A 23,520-nucleotide genomic window follows, 5' to 3' on the forward strand; every position below is an offset into this window, starting at 1 on the left:
GTCGTTCTAGTTAAAGGTTGTTCCACATTTGTGAAGAACAAGCTAATTAGTGTTTAGCATGTTTTTTCTTAAAGATGCTTTTTCTTAAAAAGGGGGCATGCGACTCCTTTCTCCAGAAGGAAGAAATCTGGTGCAAGCTTTGTTCAGAGCTAGCACTATTTTCTAACTGGCAGGATTAGTCTCACCCTGGGATCCTGGGTAAACTTCTTAGAGGCACAAGAATGAGCCAGATCTGGGCATCACCTTTGATGTTGGTTCCTTTGTGTATATGCTAAGCTTTTAGTTTCTCATAACTAAATTCTAATCCACAGCTAGCTTTTCAGTCAGGAAACTACCAAAAATTTCCATGAGTGACCACATAGGTCATATAGCTCCATAATTCATAAAGATTTAGCCTTCTCAACTATTTAATGCTTATCTGACAGAAGAGTGGATGGATCACAAGTAAAATTGTGATAAAAAATTGGAAAAAAAGGATGTGTGAAACCATTTGTAGTCCTCCTCAAATATATACAGTCATGCAACAATTTATCTGACATAAATATATTTATCCACAGGTTCAGAGAATGTTGTGAATTCATTCTGCCAGCAGGAAGTGGTCATAGGACCTCAGTCTATAGTTTCATGGCCTTTTTGTCATTGTTTTCTGAACCATAGTCTTTTCTCCTCTTATTACTAATGAATGTGTTTTAGTAAAACAAAATGAAGTATTCTCAACCTCTATGTAGCATGTTTGTTTTTATTTTTATTTTTTGGGGTACCAGGGATTGAACTTCACTTGACCACTGAACCACACATATCCCCAGCCCCACTGGTATTTCATTTAGAGACAGGATCTCACTGAAATGCTTAGCTTTTGCTGGGGCTGGCTTTGAACTTGCAATTCTCCTGCCTCAGCCTCCAGAGCTGCTAGGATTACAGGTGTGCACCACCACACCCGGTGCATGTTTGTTTTTTTTAAGTGCTGTATTGACTTTAATGCTCCATTGTTTCTTGGCCTCAGTTTCTTCATTAACAAAATAGATGCAGCTGAGTGATCTCTAAGCTGTCTTCCCACTCTTGCTCCTGATATCTTTTCCAAAGAAGCAATATTGGAGCAGAAATATTATTTTTGTTTTTTAACTAGCAAGCCTTTATCATTATTTTTGTTACCATTAGAAGCACAGATTTTTTTTTTTTTAATAAATCCCTTCCTGGCTACAAATTTGAGTTTCATCTATGTAGTGGACTTTTCTCTATTGGTCTTTACTATTTCAAAGCTTGGCAGCTGATATTTTGCCAACTAGGAAATATCATAATATTGTGGCTCTGGAGTCAGACCACCTATATGCAAATCCTGACTCTCTTCTGCATTATTCTGGGCCACCCACTCATCATTTATTGCCCACTGCTGTGAGCCATTGTGGGGATGAAATGAGATCATGCAGGAGTGCATTCAGCTCAGTTCATGGAACACTGTGAAGGCTCAACAAACAGCAGAAGCATTAAAAATTCACTGCAGGCTCTTACTAGTCTCCCTGTTTCTCAGTTGAAACTGAATAACTTGATTTTGCACATGCCCTAGGATGGATCCATTTTGGTCTTGGATATTATATGCTTCAGTATTTCCATTGCCTTAGGGAAAATGTGAGAATTCCTCATTGTACCTGAAAAGAGAACTCAGTGGTGAGTTCTTTCTCTCTCCTTCACATAGGTTTGCAAATAATGAGGCTGAATGAACAGCTATACTTCCCCCCACCCACTTCTGGAACAATTTGTTCTACCTGAGATAGAGGTGATATTTCTAAGGCTGACATTTCTGTCCTTTTAGAGTAGTGTGTCAGTCAGCTTTTTGTTGCTGTGACCAAAGAATCCAACAAGAACAACTTAGAGAAGGGAAAATTTATTTTGGCTCTTGGTTTCAGAGATTTAGACCACAGTGGGCTGAATCCAGTGCTCTGAGCCCAAGGTGAGGCAGAAGAGCATGGTAGAGGATAGCTGCTCAGTCAGGATATAGCAACCAGGAAGCCAAGAAAGGGGAGGAGGGGAAAGGGCCACAGAAAAGACACACCCTTTCCAGAGTAGACCCCTAGTGACTCACCTCCTCTAGCCTTACCCTGCCTACCTCAATTACCCAATCAGTTCACTCAAAGAAGGATGGTCTGGTTAGGTTACAGCTCTCATAATTTAATCATATCACCTCTGAATATTACTGCATTAACACAGGAGCATTTGGGGGACACCTCATATCAAAACCATAACTGTGAGATAAACTAAAAACAGTTCTCCAAAATAGTCTCCTTTTCATTGTGACATTAACAAGGGTCCCATACTGACACAGGCCCTGTGCAGGCTAGGAGGGGTAGGGTAAAAGAAACCTGGCATTATTTTACAGAATTGTTGGTTTTCTACCAAATGACTCTTCACATAGGAAATGGTTTCAGAGGACTTTGGGGGGGGAATTTTGATTTCAGAATGAGACACTATAGGCAACCTTAGAACAATCTGGTTAGTGAAGGTTTTCCAGGACCTTAAAAAAATAATTCTTTTGGTACCATAGTCCAGTGCCGTGTGTCATAGGAGACAAAGGTCATTATTTCTTGGAATCATTTAGAAAACCGACCAAGTTTACCAAGTGGTTCCAGGGCCACTGTTTTGAATTCATCTCCTTTTGTCCAGTTTGGGAAGACTTACTGGAGTTCCATCAGACCACTCCCATGAACCAGCACTTAGTGGGTTTCTTTTATTAAATCCAATCCAGAACTGCCTTTCTTCTGTCCTAAGAAGAGAAGAAACAAAAACTTTGCCTTTCTGATCAAATTTACATTATGTAAAAGGTTCAAAAAGTCTTTTAAAATATTTATATGTGCAGGAAACAGCTGATGCTACTGGCAGGATTGAACCAATCAACACAAACTGATTGAATATTTTTAATGGCAAACCCTGTGCTACAAAATGAGCTGGGATAAGATTTAGAGTCATGTCCTATTTCTCTTGGTTTGTGTGGCTTGTTCACTGATGATGTGCAGATGGAGAAAAGTTAATGCATATTGAGGACATGGGGTTCTTATCAGAAATGGTGATGCCTCAGGATAACACATGAAAGCAGGTTGGGAAGAAATTTTGGAAAATATTTTTCCTAGAGGACTTTTTACTACTTTGCTCCATATACAACATTACTATTTATACTTCTATTCTGTGGTTTGATTTTGTTGCTCTTTTGTTAAATTTTCATGTATTCTCTTGAAAGTAAATCATATCATTTCCACTTGATAAAAGGTACACAGTAGGTTTTTTTTTTTTTCAGATTACAACATAAATAATTCTGCAGCAAATCAGCCTGGGCCATGGTAGATTAACTTCAGCAGTCACCACTGGTTTAGATTTGGCAAGAAGCTCCTCAGAGAATAATCTTCCCTCCTATTAGGCAGAGTACAAATATGTCAAATCTCAGAGTACTCAATAAATCAAGCAATAAAGCCTAATTGTACAATGAACCATCTCACTAAGATAATTTTCTGAGAATAATTTTGAAGAATTAAAGATTTAAAAGATTCAGAAGTCATGGCAGATGCTTTATTTTCCTTAGTGCAGAGAAGCAAGCCTACTCTGAAGCATTGCTTCTCAAATACGTGAACTACTCTGCCTGAATAATACAAATTAAAGTCCAATGCAACTTAGAGAGTCTGAGCTGTGCCTGTCCAGTCAGTGTCCAGGTGACACGATGCAGTCAAGGTAGTGAGAAGGTGAGAATGACTGCCCTAAGGTTAAGTCAAGTCTATTAATCACCAAAATAGGCTGGAAACCCACACCTCTCTCCCCAGGCTGAGAATTTTTGTTTTCTTTCTTCACTGAATTCAGAGTTCTTCATTTTTCTTGCTATATACTTGCTCATAGAAGACAAGTTGATACTTATTTTCTCTCCATAAATTCCCTCACATTGTATAATTTGAAAATAAACACCATGCACATGATTTGACTGAATTCCCTTTGATAGTCTGGGCAAAAAATAAATAAAACATATATTATATAGTTTTTGTGATTAGATGCTGAAGATCAATGATTTGATAGATGCTTGGCATGAAATTCTACTAGAAATTATAAGTGTGAGAATTTATGTAAATAGAAATGACATAATGATATTTAATCTTAAGCTAGGAGGTCTTTTGCATGTGATTGTTTTATTTAGTAAACCTTGCCAAAATCAAAGGCAGAATATGCAAATATGTTTTGTAAGGAACTAAAGCAACAAACCATGGCATAATTTACCACCCCTCCCTTGTATCTGTGACCCCATACCTGGTTTAATAATCCAGTTTACCCAGCGGGGCACAGTGGCGCATGCCTGTGATCCCAGCAGCTGGGAGGCTGGGCAGGAGGATCACAAATTCAAAGCCAGCCTCAGCAATTTAGCAAGGCCCTAAGCAGCTTATAAAGACCCTGTCTCAAAATAAAAAAACCAAAAAGGCTGGGGATGTGGCTCAGTCATTAAGCACCCCTGGGTTCAATCTCTAGAAAAAAAAAATACAGTTAGCCACAAGTTTCTTAAATATTAGCCTCATTAAGTCTGAGTTGGCAGCTGTGATATGGGACCAGAGTGGTGATTGGCCAGGCTCTGGAACCACCGTCTCAAGTTAGCATTTCCTGTAGGGACTAGCAGTTTCGGTGGGATGTTCTCAAAAAAAAGGATTATAGGTGGGCACAGTGGCACCACATGTAATTCCATCTATTGGTGAGGCTTAGGTGGAGGATTGCAAGTTCAATGTCAGTCTGGGCAATTTAGTGGGAACCCTTCTGGAAATAAGAAAGTAAAAAGGGTTGGAGATGTATGCAGTTCAGTGGTATGTGTATGAGGTCTGGATTCAATCCTGGGTACCACACTAAAAAAAAAAAAATTAACAAAGAAAGTGCTTCCTTCTAAAAGTCTTAAATAATAATATACATAGCAAATTTCCAAGTTTGCACATTGTTTTGCAATCATATTTAGCCACAAAATATCTTTTCCCCATGGAATACTATATGAAACTAAGTGGGGGAGGTTGTCAAAACTCTCAGCTTTAGGACCAAGAATGTGGTTCAGTGCTTACCAGCATGCCCAAGTCCCTGGGTTCAATCGCCAGAACCACAAATAATAATAAAATGGAAATTGTCTTTGTCCTGTACTTCTTTCCCATCAAAAACACAAAAAGAAACGTCCACTTTAAGTTTATTTTTGTAAACACTAAAGATGAACAATTCAATAGATGTTATATATTAACTTCTTCATGGGAGTGTCTTGCAAGGAAACTTATGGGGAAGGATAGGATTTTTCTCAAAAAATAGTTTGGTGTTAACCCAAGACCATTAGATTTTTTTTTCCAATTCAAAGAATTGAATTTCTAACTCCATGGAATTCAAGATTATATAAACTTACAAATAGACACAAATAAGTGAAAGCCTCTTTCCTCAAATTTAAAATTACAGGGTTGGATTGGACTTTTTAAAAAAATATTAGGATTTTGGGGCTGGGGTTGTGTCTCAGTGGTAGAGTACTCACCTCGCATGTGTGAAGCACGGGGTTTGATCCTTAGCACCACATAAAAATAAATAACTTAAATAAAGGTATCGTGTCTATCTACAACTAAAAAAAAAAACCATCTAAATAAATAAATAAATAAATATTAGGATTTTACTAGGATTTTTTTCCCCCCCAAACAAAATCTTGAGTGGAACTCCTTTTATATAGAAAATAATTAGCAATGGCAATGGTTGGAGCTACTCTAGTGAGTCGGTGAGCAAGGACCTGGAGCTCTGTCCATTTGGCCCCCCTCTGTTTTTGGCATCCAGGACCTTTGGGATACTCAGACAACACTTTGAAAATCACTGACCTGGATATTGTTTGGCAGAAAAACTCTAAAAATCTGACTTGAGGTACACAGAAAAGATTTAAAATATCAAAACTATCATGACTATTTTCTTTGTTTTATGAAATGTGAGCTTGATACAATATAATGTGAATGTAGATTTTTTTTATCCCCCACAATTAGTGACTAGTTAGTTTTAGGTTTGAGACAAAATACTGGATTTTAAACAATTATTTGTGATACTCACCCATGAGAAGCCCTTGCTAGGAGATGGTCTATAATTTTTCAAAATTAAAAAATATTTACCGATTAAATTTTGAATGTAAAAGTTCATTCACAAAATTTTCTTCCTCAATATGGGCAAAGCTTGCAAGATGAGCTCCAAATTCTTCACAAAATGCCTCAGCTTCTCTCCATGTTCTTTTCATCAGAACTTTTTCAATATGAAATACCTGCATAATAAAAGAAAAATATTAACACAGTGGTGGATTGGGTGTGGTAGTTCACTTCTGTTTAAGAAAATAATAGTAATATGTTTTTTATTATTCTTTTCCTTCTTTTTTATCATACTGGGATGGAACTGAGGTCTTCTCCCATGCTAAGCAAACCTTTTCATTATTATTTATTGAAAGCTTGACCTAATGGAAGTATCATTTATTGAACTAGAATGTGCCTAGTCATTGTAAAACTATTGGCTCATTTTATCCTTACAACCAATTCATGCGGAGAATATGAATTAAACTCAGTTTTATAAATGAGCTAATTAAAGCTTTATGTGTGTGTGTGTGTGTGTGTGTGTGTGTGTTTTGTTGATGGACCTTTATTTTATTTATTTATTTGTGGTGTTGAGAATTGATCCCAGTGCCTCACACATGCTAGGAAAGTGCTCTACCACTGAGCTACAGCCCCAGCCCCTAACTGAAGCTTTTTATTAAAACAAACAAACCAAAATACTAAAACTTAATCTCCTATGACTTGCCTATATGACTGTTTGGCAAAAGATTAGGTAGGTTGGGCTAAGCAAGGTTAAGAATTTCCAGCCACACAGCCACAAACTGGCAGAGCTAGGATTAGACCCATGACTCCTTGCTTCCTGAATCCATGAATTTCCTTCTCAGTAGACTGCTGTCTAACAGAATTAGCTGAATGTTATGGGATGTTCCCCAAATGTGTTGAAGGCTTGGTTTCCAGCTGGGGATGCTGTTGGGAGGCCCCAAAAACTTTAGGAGACAGGGTCTAACTGGAACAGGTGGGCCACTCTGAATGTGCCTTTAAAGGGTATATTTTGTTCCTGGGTGCTTTGTCTCTCCCGTTCCTCCCAACCCCCACTCTTTTTCTCTGCTTCCTGGCAGCTTTGCTCCACTATGACCTCCCTCACAGGATGTTCTGGCTTACAACAGGCCTAGAATCAAGGGGGCCAAGTGACCATGGACTGAAACCTCTGAAATAATGAGCCAAAATAAATTCTTCCTCTTTTAAAGTGGTTTATCTCAGGTATTTTTTTCACAGCAACGAAAAGCTGATTAACAATATGATCATGAATCTGGCCAGGTATATTTATAGGGTCTTTGGGTCTTAGCTGAACTGGCAGTTGCAGTGATTTGGTTATGTCTAAAATATCTGCTATTTCTCTGCTACCTTCAGGGTAGCAGGAAGAAACTCATTGTAGGGAGGGTCTGCTTTTGGTTTTATTTAAGATCAGGGTGAGGAACTGAAGACCCAGAGCTCCTGATTCTGGGCCTCTGCATCCTCTTAATTTTAAAGACCCAGTACTAAGCCTGAACCGCTTTTGCCAGGCAGATATACCCTGCAGTCAACCTTCACCAGGCTCTGATTTGCTGAGACCAGAATGAATAGCTTTCCAAGTCCTGTGGACCACAGCACAGCCTTTCCATCTTTTAAATTATATGTCAAAACTTGCCTCCTCTGGGAACATCTTCCCGAATCACTCTAAATTCATAAATCCTACCACCATGCACATCAAACATACCATGCATTTGTTGACACATTGGGATGATATATAGTAGAGAAAGTGCTGGACCAGAGTCTCAAGACCAGGGATTTATTCCAACTTTGTCAATAAATAATTGTGATCTTGTGCACATTGTGATCTTCATCTCACTAGCCTCAGTTTACTCATTTCTAAGGTTTAACTTATTGTTCTGTGAGGTCCCTTATGGGCCTATTATTCTCTGATTTTATATGTGTATATTTAAACAGAGTGCATTCATAAGTGTTCCACGTAACTGATGAGCTATAATATCTGTGGAGTTAGAGTTTGTCTTCATCATGCTCTGCATGTGCCCAGCTACTGGAGAAGAACTTTCTTCCAGGACTTGGGGAATTTCTATTTATAGAACAAACCAAGACAAAACTACCAAATATCATGTTTCAAAATATATTTTTGACAAGAAAACTGTAGGAACTGATTTAAAGCTAGGATCTAAAGCTGATTTGCACAGACATATATAAATATATATTTTATGTAAATACATAAAAAATATAAATATATTTGAGCATCCTTAACTTAAAATGCTCTAAAATCAAAACTTTTTGTGATAGTAACACCTTTGCTTTCTGACAGTTCAATGCCCACAAACTTTATTTCATGCACAAGATTACTAAAAATACTGTATAAAATTACTTTTGGGCTATGTATATAAGTTGTATATGAAATATGAATGAATTCTGTGTTCACATTCAAGTCTCATCTCATTATGTATGTGCAAATATCATATCTAAGATATCTCATTATGAATATGCAAATATCCCCCAAATCCAAAATTCAAACCACTTTTGGTCCCAAGCATTTCCAGTAAGAAACACACACACACACATACACACACAGTCTTTTTCTTCAAACACACACATACACAAACGCACATATGCATGCATGCAATCTATACACAAACGCATTTATATATTAACTGAATGTATTAATTTGTTTTATCTTTGGTATCTGGCAAGCTGCAAAAGCTATTCTTAGTGGCAAAATTGTATTATTCCATAATAAGCACTTTTTTCACATTTTTACAAATATGGAATTGTACTATTTTAATACCCAGTGAGAACTGGCCTCTTTTATCTGGTATGTGCCTGGCAATAAGAACAATATTGACAAGGGTTTCAGTATTATATAGGATCCTAAATGACCTTGGCTAACCCAGCTCTTCCACTTCTTGATAGCAATTTGGGGGCAGAATGCAACATCCTGGGGGAAGGAGAAACTGTCCTTATTCCTCCTAGAACAGGATGTCTTGTAATGCTTTAGCCCAATAACCCAAGTGGTGTCTGAGGTCTAAGCCCACAGAGAAGTGCCTCTCTGAATCTCCAAGCTGTGGTGCAAAGTAGGGCATGTGCAGACGAGAGTCCATCTGCCCTGAGCAGTTTCCTGTGGTTTGGGAGATGGGCTTGCTAGGGATCCTAGGTTTCTGCTGTTTCTTGCAGCCCATCTGTGAATAATTAGGTTGCTTTGCCTGATTTGTTGAGTGTTCTGTCTCACTGGACTCAGACTCTGGCAGCTGAGTTTGTGCAAAATCTCCTGCCAGAGAAAAGAAACTTACTAGCAATTTATCAGGTGTTTAGAGTCCTCCCCCAGAAATGATAACCAGTGCATGGAGTTCCCCTCCCTGGGGTCAATACTGGTGCATGGTATTTCCAATTAACAGATAATCTTCATGAGGAGGCCTTTGATGTCACCAGGAATATGCCAATTTTTACTTAAAAATTATTTGAATATAAATGAAAGGATAGAGACAGGCAACAAATATTGATTAAGTACCCACTGTGTGCCAGGCACTGTTCGGGGGAAAACTAGGTGTTGGAATAAAGGAATTTGTGATTCATGGAACAAATTGAAATAATGATACTGTGAATGCTCAAGTAACCTTGGTATCACCTTGAAGCAACTGGTCAGGCCAGGCTCCGACTCCCAGTCCAAGTAGCAGGGGTGAAAGGGCCATCTTTCTTCATGCTCAGTTTTGTCCCGATTTTCGATTGGCTGCTTGCACAAGGACATGGCCTTGAACCGTCTACAGTCCTTCACTTCCCAACGACCAAGTGGACTACTGCCTCGCATGACAACACAGCCACCCCTGGATCCTATAAAGCAGAAAACAAGCATTTAAAATACCAGACAACAAAAACACTATGTGCTCAAAAGACAGCTCTTCAGAGTGTTGAATAATTGACATCTCACAATGAAGAACCCAGACAAGAACAGTAAAGATTAAAAAGGATGCTTTATTGGCATGATTATCTCATTTCTCTTTATCTCTGGAGAAAAGAAGATAGAAAAATGAGAGAAAAGAGGCTGTGAAGCCTGAAATTTGGACATTGTCTACTTTCAGCTCAGATGGCAAATCATGGGAAACTAGGAGAAGTTTCTACATGGAATGGCAATATCCCCCATAGCTCAATGCTGTGCTTTAAAATCCCATTGTAAAAAGCCAACAAATCAACGTGCATAGTGCTCATCCTCTGAGAACTAGAGTCAACAGGGAAAAATACATAAATAATGGATTCAAGGTAGACTACAAGGTACACAACAAAGAACCAAACTATCAGCCATAAACCATGGGAGAATGGAGGGAATGAGATAAATTCTTGAAATGAGAAAAAGCTTTGGGGGCAGAACAGAGGGCAGACATCAGGAAAAGCAGGAGGAATAGGTGGCTTTTAAATGAGAAGCAAAATTCAGAGATCCACCTCGCCCCCCAGCATAGTTTGCGTAGAATATTAGGAAAAGCGATAGACTGCTTAGTTATGGCCCAAACTTCATTTTTTTCTTTTAGGCTTGTTGAATGTTTTATCATAAGAACTATATTTTTGCATAGAAACAATTTGCAAATTGATTTGAAAATTTTAAGTTTGTCAGCAAAATCTCCTAAGACTGCTTAAAAAAAATCCTTCAAATTTCAGCAAAGAGGAGTAGAAAACAGTTCTATTCTAAAAATAGAATAAAAATTAAATACGAATGAACTTATTTTTTCTTGAATCCAGGGTAACCATTCTATGAACTAAATCAACATTCAACAACCACAGAAAAGTATGTATGCTGGCTAGAAAGGAGACAGAACAAAACAGACAAGAACTAGCTCTTAGTGCGAGAAACAGATTTATAAACAATGGCAATAGACACTTAGGTGGAGGCTTCAGAGGGCCAGGGCAAGCAGAGGCAGCAGTGGTGGATTCTGATTGTGACTGAGCCCCCAGCCCCTGGAATATGCAACCCCAAGGCGCCTCCAGGTAAGGACACTATGACAAAGATGGGTGGGAGGCTTCAGAGGGGTGATGGAGCCTGCCTGGAGAGATCAGTCAAGAATTTGTGGAAAGGGGTCTCTGAGCTGAGTTTTTCTGTACTAGAGATTGAATCTAGGGCCTCAAACATGCTAGGCAAGCTCTCTACCACTATGCAATATCCTAAGCCCTTGAACTGAGTTTTGAAGGATGAAAAAGAACAGAATCTTTAAGGTGGGCTTGAAAATAGCAAGCCATACCGGAGGAAGCATCTGAAGACTTGTGACAATTCTGGACCTAAAGGTACTTAAAAAACATGTAGTCACTTGGTACTAGATATTTATCTTGCTGAATTTCCCTTCAGAAGTAATGGATTCAATTTTTTGTTTTAGCTATCAGGTAACTGGCATTATCCTTGTCAACCATGTTTTGATTGTTTTATGTTCATAGAAAGATTAAAAAGAGGGAAATGAAGAATGGAAGTGAGAAGAAAGAAGATAGAGGAAAATGAACAAAGAACCTCTCATGGAGGAAAGGAACAGAGTTTGATGGAAGAGAGGAAAGAATAATGAACTGAAGAATGGATGCTTGACTTTGACAATCAAGGGTGCACACCATGCCTTAGGTATCAGGCATCATGGTGACAAGATAGTCTACAAGACACAGACTTGTGTATGTGTATCCTGATGCATCAAAGAGACCCACAGAGGTGAAAATGGCCAGACATAATAGAGGAAACAGGCTAAGTATGGCTTGATGAAAAGGAGTTGAAAAAGAAATTCGATCCATACAAAGGCCACCAGGTATCTCCACTGGCCCAGAAGAACTAGTTAGAACTAAAGATGGAGAGTTGAGGGGTAGGCAAGGAAGAGTTATAGTATGTTATTGCCTCTGCCATAAATGGAGCTCTGTAGGCCTATTGAGTCTAATTTTGGAATGTAGCTCACAGCCCAGCTGGGTCATGAGCAATATGAGAGATGGTGCGTGCTTTGTGCAATGAACTTGAACTGTGGAAATCCATAGGGAAGCCCCAAATGTAATATACTTGTGGAACTGTTCTAGTTGAAAAAGGAAGGAAAATATGCATCTTGCCTGACTCGGATGTCCTTCCTTTGAGACATCTTAGTGGAATATCCATTTATTGCATAACAGAGGTAGAAAATCTCCAAGCAAGAACTTCTGACTTGGAACTTGAGGTCTGGGGTTCTAAGTCCCAGCATAAATATTAACTTGAAATTTGAGCAGGTTAATTAATTGCAAACAAGGCTTGTCTAAAACATATGGACAATAATTTCTTTTTTTTTCTCATGGGTTTTTATGAAGATCATACAGGCTCATGTATCAAAAAGCACTCTGCAAGATAGGAATAGCCCCAAATACCCTAAGATGTTACTATTCTTCTTATGGTTATTTTCATTACAAAAACTGGGATTTTGTGATATGAGTTCTGCCTGCATGTTCAGAGAATTTTTTAAAAGTTTGAATCAGCAACTTTAAAATGTAATATACTTTTTTGTTGGTCTTGCATTTCGTCTCACTTCCCCACATCAGACAATGATTAAATAGCTTTGGTTTTAGATGCTATAGATATTCAGCTCATCTTCATTAGTGAAGAAGGAGATGTTTGTGAACCACCACAAAGATGAAAAGTGCTGCAGGCATGTTATTGGTATTCTAAAGTGGTTAACTTAATGGAACATTTGACCCAAATTTTAGAGTCTCAGCCCCAAAGAAGCAGTAAAGTGGTGTAATAAAGGGAGGCTGGGCTAAGGGAGTATTAACCAAATTTATAAGCCAATTCATGGGGATGCTTGCAAAGCCAAATCATAAGGGGAGGGATGTGAGAAAGAGTGGAGGTGGTTTTTCTCCCAGAGAAATTGTTCTTACATTTGATAGCTCTTCTCATTGGAGGAAAACTATCATTGCTTTTCTCAGTGGTGAATCTCATATTTCAGCAGACTCTCTTTACCTGCCTTAGCCTCATTTCTGTTCACATGAGTGGAAAAACATTCTATAATTAACATTCTCTAATTCACTTTTCTAGTCTCTTCCATTATCCTCCACCTCTGATGTCTCTGTTCAAATACCTAAATATAAAGCAACCAACCAAGCCAACCTGTGGCTTCAGGGCAGGAGGGGACTGTGCCAGGCAGACCTCTCTGCCTCTGAGTGAATATTTTACTTGAATCTCTCTAGTTATTCTCCCCTTCCCTGCAATAACCCTCTCATATTCTCACCTCTCAAGTCCTCTGCCCTCCCCACCTTCCCTCTCCCTCCCTCTCTCCTTATCTACAGAAAAAAGTGGAATTCTGCAGGCAGGGAAGCTGAGCTTTCATAGCTCTGCACCTCTGCCAGGCACTGTGTTATGCATTTATATGAACTTTCCCTTATTTAACTTCAGAAGCTCATTGAGGCAGCGATTAGAATCTGCATTTTGCACATGGAAAAGTTGAGGCACAGAGGTTAGTGAGTTGCCACAGGCCACATAGTAAGTGTTTAATCCAGGATTTGAAATCAGATTTACTTGAGACTATTATGAGACAATGTCAAGGTACAGAGTGGGTGGGTATTAAATAAAGAGTAAATGAATGAATGAATGAATGAATGAATGAATGAATTCTGCTCAAATTATGTTCCTCCTCCATAGAGCTCTCTCATTTCCCTGGTCATGTTTCTCTCCCTTGTGTGGTCACAGAATTTCCTTGAAGATCCACAATCACATTTTTACTTGTATGGCAATTACTTGTATGGTTCTGAAAAGACATGAAAATGTGCTCAGAAACAAGGCTGAGTTTGTCCTCATTATGTGGTTCTTCTCAGAACTCTGATGAGCCTTAGAATAGATCATCAGTCTAGCTGTGTCTGCTGACCTGGTGATGTCTGGGACTCACTATCTATAGGGCATTCTCAGGGGAACAAACTGACTTGCTCTGCTAGGATCCCATTTACCTTGCCCTTGGCAGATTTCCACTAACTTGGACCAATTGGGGCAAATGGGCCCTGAAGTTGTCTTCTTCCGCATCTAGATCTCAGTTATGCATGTTCGTAAAATAGCAATCTCAAGTGTTTCTTTCCCTCTATTAAGATTCCTATGAAACTCTCGTGTAACCTGGAAAAGCTTTTGTAATATCTTAACAACAATGTATTCACTTTTTTCTTTCCCACAGAGCAGCCTTCATTTATAATGGTATCTTTAATCTAAGTACAAAGTATATTTCAGTTTTGACCCATTAGTTTTTCCCTGAATAGAAAATATCTTATCTTCCCCTTTAATCAGTGGCAATGGTTAGTGGACATCAAAATCACCTTTCCTGCTTTACCTGAATATTTTATTTCTCTCAAAATACCAAGGGCTATAGAGTGCCTTTGTTGTTGTTGTTTAAAAAAATATATACCAGAATTTCCTGTTTTTTTTTTTTTTTTTGAGAAAGGAGAGTTTTGGAGTGAAAGAAAGGAAATACAGATAAAGGTTAAAAACCTTGTAGGTCTGAATTTGAATTGAAAGTATCAGTTATCGGTTTGAACTAAAAAAGTATTTCATGTCTCTCATACACACACACAAACACGCACACTCATACACAGACACACATCATTTATTTCCTATATCCGCCCACCAAAATGGCCTAGAAATTAGAAAAAAAAAACCCACAAATGTTTAATGAGTACCTATATGCTCAGATTGCATATGAAAATAATACCACTTCCCATTAAAATAACCAGGGTTCCTTCATGACCTGGATGATTCTAAGTCTGAGGCAGAAATTTACATCTTATCATGTTAGATAGCAAGAATGCTATCAGAGACAGTTAGCATCACATCAAGAGGACTCAGGAGGTAGTTGTTGAGGAGATCCCCATCACAAAGATGGGACAACTTGAGCACTAAAAAAGGATAATTGAAATGAACTAAAAGGGCTGGGGATATAGCTGAGTTGGTAGAGTGCTTGCCTTGCATGCACAAGGCCCTGGGTTCAATCCCCAACACCACAAAACATAAATAAAAATAAATAAAGTCAAAAATGAAAAGGTCTGGGGATGTGGTCCAGTGATTAGGCATTGGGTTTAATCCTCACTCCCTCCACCCGGGGTGGGGGAGGTTAAATGAACTAAAACATATCAACGTATCAAATATGTTTTAAAGTGCTTACTCATTAACAGCTTTAAAAAATCCTGCAAACCTCTAATTGATCAATGTTGAAAGATGCTAATGAAGAAATAATTATTTTGTAAAGGGAAAGAATTAAGCATTTATTCTGGCTTTCCTATAAAAACCATACCACAAAGTTACTAAAATACAGGCTGAGAATTTCTTTCTTATAGGAGTACTCCAACTATGAATCAAGAACCCCCTACTGAGGGCTGAAGATATTGCTTAGTGGCAGTGTGCTTGCCTAACATACTTAAGGCCCTGGGTTCGATCCCCAGAAAAACAAAATAACACAAACAAACCATAATGAATCAAGGGGCCTATGCATCGATCATCAAAAACTGCTAATAATATTCCCTCTAAAAACTGGAACAAGACAGGGATGCCCTCTTTCATCACCTCTATTCAACATAGTTCTTGAAACCCTAGCCAAAGCATTTAGAAAAAAGAAAGAAATTAAAGGGATATGAATTGGAAAAGAAGAACTCAAACTATCCCTATTTGCCAATAATGTGATTCTATATTTAGAATCCCCCCACCGAAAAAAAAAAAAAAAAAAAAAAACTCCACCAGAAAGCTTCTAGAATTCAGTAAAGTAGCAGGATATAAAATTAACACAAATAAATCAATTGTGTTCCTATACACCAATGAGGAATCAGCTGAAAGAGAAATCAGGAAAATTATCCCATTCACAATAGCCTCAAAAAAAATTGAGAATCAATCTAACAAAAGAGGTAAAATATCTCTGCAATGAACACTATAAAACACTAAAGAAAGAAATTGAAGAACACACTAAAAGATGGAAAGATCTCCCATGTTCTTGGATAGGCAATTAATATTGTCAAAATGCCCATACTACCAAAAGTGCTACACAGATTTAATGCAATTCCTATTAAAATTCAAATGATGTTCTTCATGGAAATAGAAAAAGCAGTCATGAAATTCATCTGGAAAAGTAAAAGGCCCAGAATAGTCAAAGCAATCCCTAAAGAGAAAAGTGACACAGGAGGCATCACAATACCAGACCTTAAATTATACTACAGAGCTATAGTAACAAACAAGCATGGTATTGGCACAAAAACAGACGTGAAGACCAATGGTATAGAATAGAAGACACAGAGACAAACTCATATAAATACTGTTATCTCATACCAGACAAAGGTGCCACAGTGGAGGAAAGATAGGCTCATCAATAAATGGTGCTGGGACAATTGGAAATCCATATGTAGTAGAATCAAATTGAACCCCCTTTCACCCTGCACAAAACTCAAAGTGAATTAAGAACCTAGGCATTAGAGACCCTGCACCTGTTAGAAGAAAATGTAGGCCCAATGTCAGCTTAGGAACCGACTTCCTAAATAAGACTCCTAAAGTGCAATAAGTGAAGTCAAGAATCAATAAATGGGATTGTATCAAAGTAAAAAGCTTCTTCACAGCAAAGGAAATAATCAAGAACATGAACAGAGAACCTACAGAACAGGAGAAAATCTTTACCTCAGATAAAGCATGAATCTCCAGGATACACAGAGAACTCAAAAAACTCAACACCAAAAAAACAAAACAAAACAAATAACCTAATTAAAAAAATGGGCAAAGAAACTGAACAGACACCTCACAGAAGAAAATGAAAATTAAAATGACACTGAAATTTCACTCCAGTCAAAATGGCAATTATCAAGAATACAAGTAACATTTATTTGATGAGGATGTGAGAGAAAAGGTTCACTCATACTTTGCTGGTGGGACTGCAAATTGGTGCAACCTTTCTGGAAAACAGTATGGAGATTCCTTGGAAAACTTGGAATGGAACCACCATTTGACCCAGTAATCTCACTCCTCAGTATACACCTAAAGGACTGGAAATCAGCATACTGTAGTGATGCAGCCACATCAATGTTTATAGCAGTTCAATTTATAATAGCCAAGCTATGGAACCAACCTAGGTGCCTTTCAATGGTTTAATGGATACAAAAAATTTTGTATACACAATGCAATATTACTCAGCCATAAGAAAGAATGAAATTTTGGCATTTGCCGGTAAATGGATGGAATGGGAGACTGTCATACTAAGTGAAATAAGCCAGTCCAAAAAATCAAAGACCTGTCTGATATGTGGATGCCAATCCACAACTGGGGAGGGTATGGAGGGGAAGAATAGAAGTCCATTGGATTAGACAAAGGGGAATGAAGGGAAGGGAGGGAGGATGGAAATAGGAAAGACAATAGAATGAATTGGACATAACTTTCCTATGCTCGTACATGAATACATGACCAGTGTAACTCCACATAGCGTACAAACACAAGAATGGAATCCCAATTAAAATAAGTTATATTCCTTGAATGTATAATATGTCAAAATACACTCTACTGTCAGGTATAACTAAAAAGAACAAATAAAAAAATTAAAAAACTGCTAATAACATAAAAAGAAAGAAAACTGGACATTATGCATCTCCAGACAAAACATGCAAGTGTGTGAGAAATAGTATTTCAAAATAAAATAAAGCAAAACTGAATTTGATCAGGTCTCTGATTCTGTTTAAGAACAAAAATGTTTTTTTTTTTTTTTGAAAAATAAAGAGGATAGAGTAACCCATTAGACAATATGTGTTAGACAATAAAGCATAAACTTTAGGGAAATTTAAGCCATATAATTCATTTGCATCATTAACAAATGAATTCTAAGAAAAACAAAAGATGGGTGAAGGAAGTGGGAAACAGATGTTAGGAAATCTATTAATCAATTGCAATGTGTGAACTTATTTGGATCTTGATTGAAACAAAGTGTAAAATACTCTATATAATATTTATGGGTCACTTAGAAACATGAGCATTAACTAAAGATTTATGATATTATGGAGCTATAGTTAATTATTTTCAGGTTTGATAATTGTATTATATCATGTTTTTATAAAAGATGTCTTTATTTTTTTGAAATAATTCTGAAATACTTGTGGGTGAAATGATATGATGTCTGGGATTTGCTATGAGAAAATATGGGACGTGGGTGAGGGTAAAGCTCAGACAAGAGTGAACATGAAGTTGATCATTGCTGACGCAATGGTGTATTATGCTATTTGATGAACATAATACAAAATTGAGAAAAAAGGGCAGAACTGTGATTCTAGCACAGATGGAATATTTTGCTAGTAGGACATAAGGACAGAGTCTGAGTTTATAAAAAGCTACAGGCTTCCTGTTCAGTGGTCAGTTCAGACAGTCAGTTTCTGCTGGATTAAGATTCTCATATGAGGCCCAAGATAACGGATTCTTTTTTGACAGGCAGTAAAGAAAATGTGATTTAGGGTGGTGTTTCTACAAGCTGTAATTTAAAAGAAAAAAGGGAAACACTGGAGCTTTTATTATTGCTATTTTCTTCAAAAAAGATTTACATTTTCATCTTATTCAGAGACAATTTATTCAATGTCAATCAGCATGAGCAGCCAAACTGAGCATCACAGCATTATTTTTGCTTCAGGGAAAAGAGAAAAAGAGTAGTGCCACTCAAATAAATTACAGCAGAAACTTATGAATGACAAGAAGCTCTGCTTTAGTTCCAGACTTCAGACATCTAAATATGCCCCAAGGAAGTTACCGTTAAAAACCAAAAATTTTGTCTTCTCAAAATGTATTAATTTATTTTGACAGGTATATTCCCAACAAAATTCCAAAGTATATAGAAATGATACCTGAGCTTTAATTTTTTTTTTTTTTTGTAGAATGGTGTGACATGGAACTTTACTGCTTTTTTCAATTTGATAATACAGAGTTGCAGAACCAGAAGATTGTTCTGTTGAGTGAATTGTGATGTTTCTCATTTTGGGCTATGGGAAGTCATCAGTTTCTATACAATTTCCTAAACCAATGCTTTTTTTTTTTTTTTTTTTTTTTTTGGTGAGGGGTACTGGGGATTGAACTAAGTTATATCTCCAGTCATTTTAATTTTTTGTTTTGAGACAGAGTCTCACTCAGTTGCTGAGGGTTTTGCTAAAGTTGCTGCGGCTAGCCTCAAACTTGTGATCCTCTGCCTCAGCCTCTTGAGTTGCTGGGATTACAGGTGTCCCATTTATATGCAAACACACACACAAAATAATTTGTCTTGATTACACCTTGCTTGTATCTTTAAAATGTATAATTTTTGAAAAATTAATGAATATTTTTTATAGTAGTTTTAGGTTCAGAGCAAAATGAAGTGAAAGCACAGGGAGTTCCCATATCATCCCTCTCCCCTGCCTCCTACACAATCTCCCTCACATATCACAGTGCCACATTTGTCACAATTGAAGCTACACTGACACATCACAACCACCCAATGTCCCTCTTATCCCTGTCATTTGTTTCATTTACATAGAAGCAAATATTTGATAATTATTTGTTATGTGTTTATAATTGAGTATATTGTTGCCATTATTATTTTGAACATATATTAGATAATTAAAAATGAGAAAAATAAAAGTTTTTGTTTTATCGTCACTATTTATTCCCAATGTGCTTCCTTTACATAGACCTACGTTTCTATTTCATTTTCCTTCTCTCCCAAGAAGTTCACTTAATATTTCTGCAAAGCAAGCCTACTGGAAACACATTCAATAAAATCATAAAAGATTTAAATTCTCCTTCACTTTTAAAGGATGATTTCACAAATTATAGAATTTTAGGTTGGGTTTTTTTTTCTCCCCTCAATACTTTATAAATTTCACGTTATTCTCTTTTTTGCTTGCATAGTTTCTGAGGAGCAGTCAGATTTAATTCTCATCTTTGCTCCCTCTCTGGCTTCTTCCAAGAATTTTTCTTTATATTTTTATTTTCTCAAGTCTGAATCTGATTTTCCTAGCTATAGTTATTCTGGGGGAACTATTCTGGTTGGTGTTCTCTGGGCTTCCTGGATTGTGGTTTGGTAATGACATGGATTGGGGAAAATTCTTGGTTCCTGTTGCTTTAAGTATTGTTTGTGTTCCTTTCTTTCCTCTCCTTCTGATAATCCTATTACAAGTATTTACACATTTGTAGTTGTCCCACAGTTCTTGGCTATTCTGTTCTGTTTCTTTAAAATTTTTTTTTTTCACTTCTGAAAATTTCTATGTTTACATCCTCAAACTCAAAGATTCTTTCCTCAGTGAATCATTAGCCCACCAAGGCATTCTTCTATTCTGATATATACATATAGCTCTATATAGCATTTCATTTTCACTTTTTTCTTAGACTCTCCATCTGTCTTTTGCCTTTTAGTATGCCTTGTAATGTTTTTGTTGAAAGGTGGACATAATGTACTTGGAAAAAGGAATTGCAGGAAACAGGCCTCTAGTAAGATGGTGGAAAGTATGAGTGAAAGGGAGTGTCCACATCCTATGACTTGGCCTCAGTCTTTAAATGATCCGTCCTGTGCCTCTGGACTGTGGCCCTCATCAGTGAGAGCTTCTCAGGTGTTTTTCTCTCCTCAGTGTGATAGAACAGCTGGAGAGTGCTGGAGCCGGGTAGTTCCCTTCCCTCTCAGGTAGGTTATGCTCTGATTAAACTCAAGCAGGTCAGGCTCTGGTGAGACTCTGTTAACAGAATGTTGTGGTGTATTTAAAAAAGGTTCCAGGCTGGGCATAGTGGCACATGCCTGTGATCCCAGCAGCTTGGAAGGCTGAGACAGGAGGATTATGAGTTCAAAGACAGATTCAGTAATGGGGAGTTGCAAAGCAACTCAGTGAGACCCTATCTCTAAATAAATACCAAATAGAGCTATGGATGTGGCTCAATGGTTGAGTGACCCTGAGTTCAATTCCCAGTACCCCCCCCAGAAAAAATAGAGGTTCTTTTCCTTCTCCTTCTGGTGAAAGCATGAGGAAAATTTTCTCTGATCCTCACTGTGAGGACCTGTTACAGTTTCAAGAGGAGGAACCTGTGAAAGTGTGTGTGAGCCTCCTGGGACCCGGGCCCTCCTGGAGTTTTACTCTCAGAGTTGTCTACACTGAGCCTCCAGCAACTTCATCCATTGCGGTTCAGGATTTCTAAGCCCAGCACTGGATTGAGTGGAGGTTTCTGCTGGTCAGTTTCTCTTCCAGTAAGTTGTGATCTCTGTATCCTCTGTCTCTCTCTCCAATTTGGGGGCAGTGGTTTGCTCTGTGATCTCATGTCTTTGGTGACTCTAAGAAGAATTTTGGTTTCTCAGTTTGTTCAGCTCTTTGCTTGTTAGGATGGCATGGCAACTTCTAAACTTCTTACATGCGGGGCTGGGAATTGGAAGTCTTCGAAAAGTACAGGTACTTAAACCATGTGTTCAACAGAGAAACTGTAAACGGATTTTCTTTGATCTCTCTTTTCTTTCTTTTAACCTCAGGAAGTCTAGGGAATCTTTTTTAAACAGTTAAATCTGGCTCATAAATGTTGAGGAAATATAAGCGTGTGGACAACAATCAAACCCTCCTGTAGGGTCCTGGGATTTTCCAGGGTGCTCACCTTGGTGGCTGGTCCAGCACAGAGGAGGCCCCACATCTTAGAATGTATGAGTGAGGAATCCTAACAGGATAACCATGATATTATATTCTGTGTAGCTTTAGAAAAAATTCTACACATTCTTTCTCTGCAGTAAGAGCTAGTATTTATGATTTACAGTGCAGCAGGAACTGTGTAATATTTCATTTAGTCCTCAGAGTAATTCTGTAGATACTATTGCTATCCTTAAAAATGAGGAAACATATGGAGAGATTAAGTGACTTCCCCAAATCATACAGCTGCATGTGGACTCTATGTTAGAAACTGACTATATGTTACCTCCTGCAAACGGGTGATCATTTTAGTTAACATTGGCAGTAAGAAAACATTAAGGAAGACTCAAAAGAGGTGACCAAGGGGTGGAAGGGATTTGGAACCAATAAAAGAGAAGAAAAAGTGAGGGAGAGTAGGTGCTGCAGCCCTCTCTACTCACGGGGCTGATGTGCGTTCCAGTGCGTGTACTGCACCAACTCAGACTTCTGTCCTGTGGTCTTCCAAGTGTATTCTCCTGTGTCATTTTGGTCTTGCAGAGAGATCCAAAAATAACTGTCCTTTGTTTTCACCACACTACTGATCAAACTGGTAATAAAAGCCTGTTCAAACCTTGAAAAGGGGAAAAGGAAATGGTTATATTACGTTTCTAGGCAATAAAAAAATCTCATTAAAACATAATGAAGTGCACAGAATGGCACCAGAGTAAGCATTTCTTGCTAATTCTTTAGAACACGGAGCAGGAAAATACACAGACACTGAACATTACTAATAAATGCCAAATGTCAGTGTAATTTCCAGAAATACATGAGGAGAATTTCATTCTTATAGACTTTTATAACTGTGTGTTAGTCAGCCTTTTATCATTGTGACCAAAATAAACAGCCAGAATAACTTAGAGGAATAAAAGTTTATTTTGGCTCATGGTTTCAGAGGTTCAGCTCATGGTTGACCGATACCATTGCTCTGGGCCTCCAGGGTGAGGCAGAACATCATGGCAGAGGTGTGATGGAGGCATGATGGATAGAGTCTGTTCATGGTGGCCAGGAAGCACAGAGTGGTAAGGGACACAGGGAATGAAGCCTTCCAGCACCTCCGCCCCCTAGTGACCCACCTCCTCCAGCCATGCCCCATCCTCCTAGAGTTACCACCCAGTTAGTTCATCAAACGAGGATAGCCTGATTAGATTACAGCCCTCATAATCTAATCATTTCACCTACTGCATTAACATAAGAGCTTTTGGGGAGAATCTCATATTCAAATTGTTAACCAAACTGTTTCAAGGAACAGAGGCTGACTTTGGTTTCAGAGTGTAGGTGGGAAAGTCCATGTAGCGAACCATACATTTCTTAGAGTAAGATGGGGCCTGTTTTGTGTTTAGACCACATACCACACACCATGCCATAATGTGCAGGGAGGTAGGGGCTGGCAGGAGAGAGGAGGAAGAATAGTACATTTTTCTGAATGAGCGTTTAACACTACATAGCTCACACACACCCACTCACCACACTTGCTTGGTGAGAAAAAAATATGAGTAGTAACTGTGTGTCTCCCTAATCAGTTTGTTCACAGGCACATGGAGTTCTTGGCTTATTCAAATGTGCATTTTCACTGATGATAAATTCAAGCAGAAGGAGCTACTACAAGCCAGTACATCCACTAGCATTTTCCCCAAACAGCTGAATGAATTAGTGTTCAATGATTGGTGGCAATTCTTCCTTTCCAACATGAATACATTCACACAGAAAACGCCAATGCATACCTGATAAGAATTTAAAGCTAAATTTGAAACTGTCTTGAGAAATCTATTTTCAAAATATATAAAGTTAGAAGAAATTTCCA

The 23,520-nt window shown here is 38.0% G+C and overlaps 1 protein-coding gene across 1 annotated transcript in view; it reads right to left on the reverse strand.

The window, feature by feature from the left end:
- The window catches only part of Pla2r1 (phospholipase A2 receptor 1), a 124,774-nt gene that overhangs the window by 45,734 nt on the left and 55,520 nt on the right, over positions 1 to 23,520 (reverse strand). Inside the window, 4 exon segments of the mRNA XM_046462259.2 lie at positions 2,674 to 2,758; positions 6,129 to 6,274; positions 9,721 to 9,923; positions 22,121 to 22,290. Of these exon segments, the coding sequence (XP_046318215.1) occupies positions 2,674 to 2,758; positions 6,129 to 6,274; positions 9,721 to 9,923; positions 22,121 to 22,290 (604 nt within the window).

This window comes from Marmota monax, unplaced genomic scaffold (genome assembly GCF_021218885.2).
Source record: "Marmota monax isolate L192 unplaced genomic scaffold, Marmota_monax_Labrador192_F-V1.1 WCK01_AAM20220418_F8-fsc00129, whole genome shotgun sequence".
Taxonomy (NCBI): Eukaryota; Metazoa; Chordata; class Mammalia; order Rodentia; family Sciuridae; genus Marmota; species Marmota monax.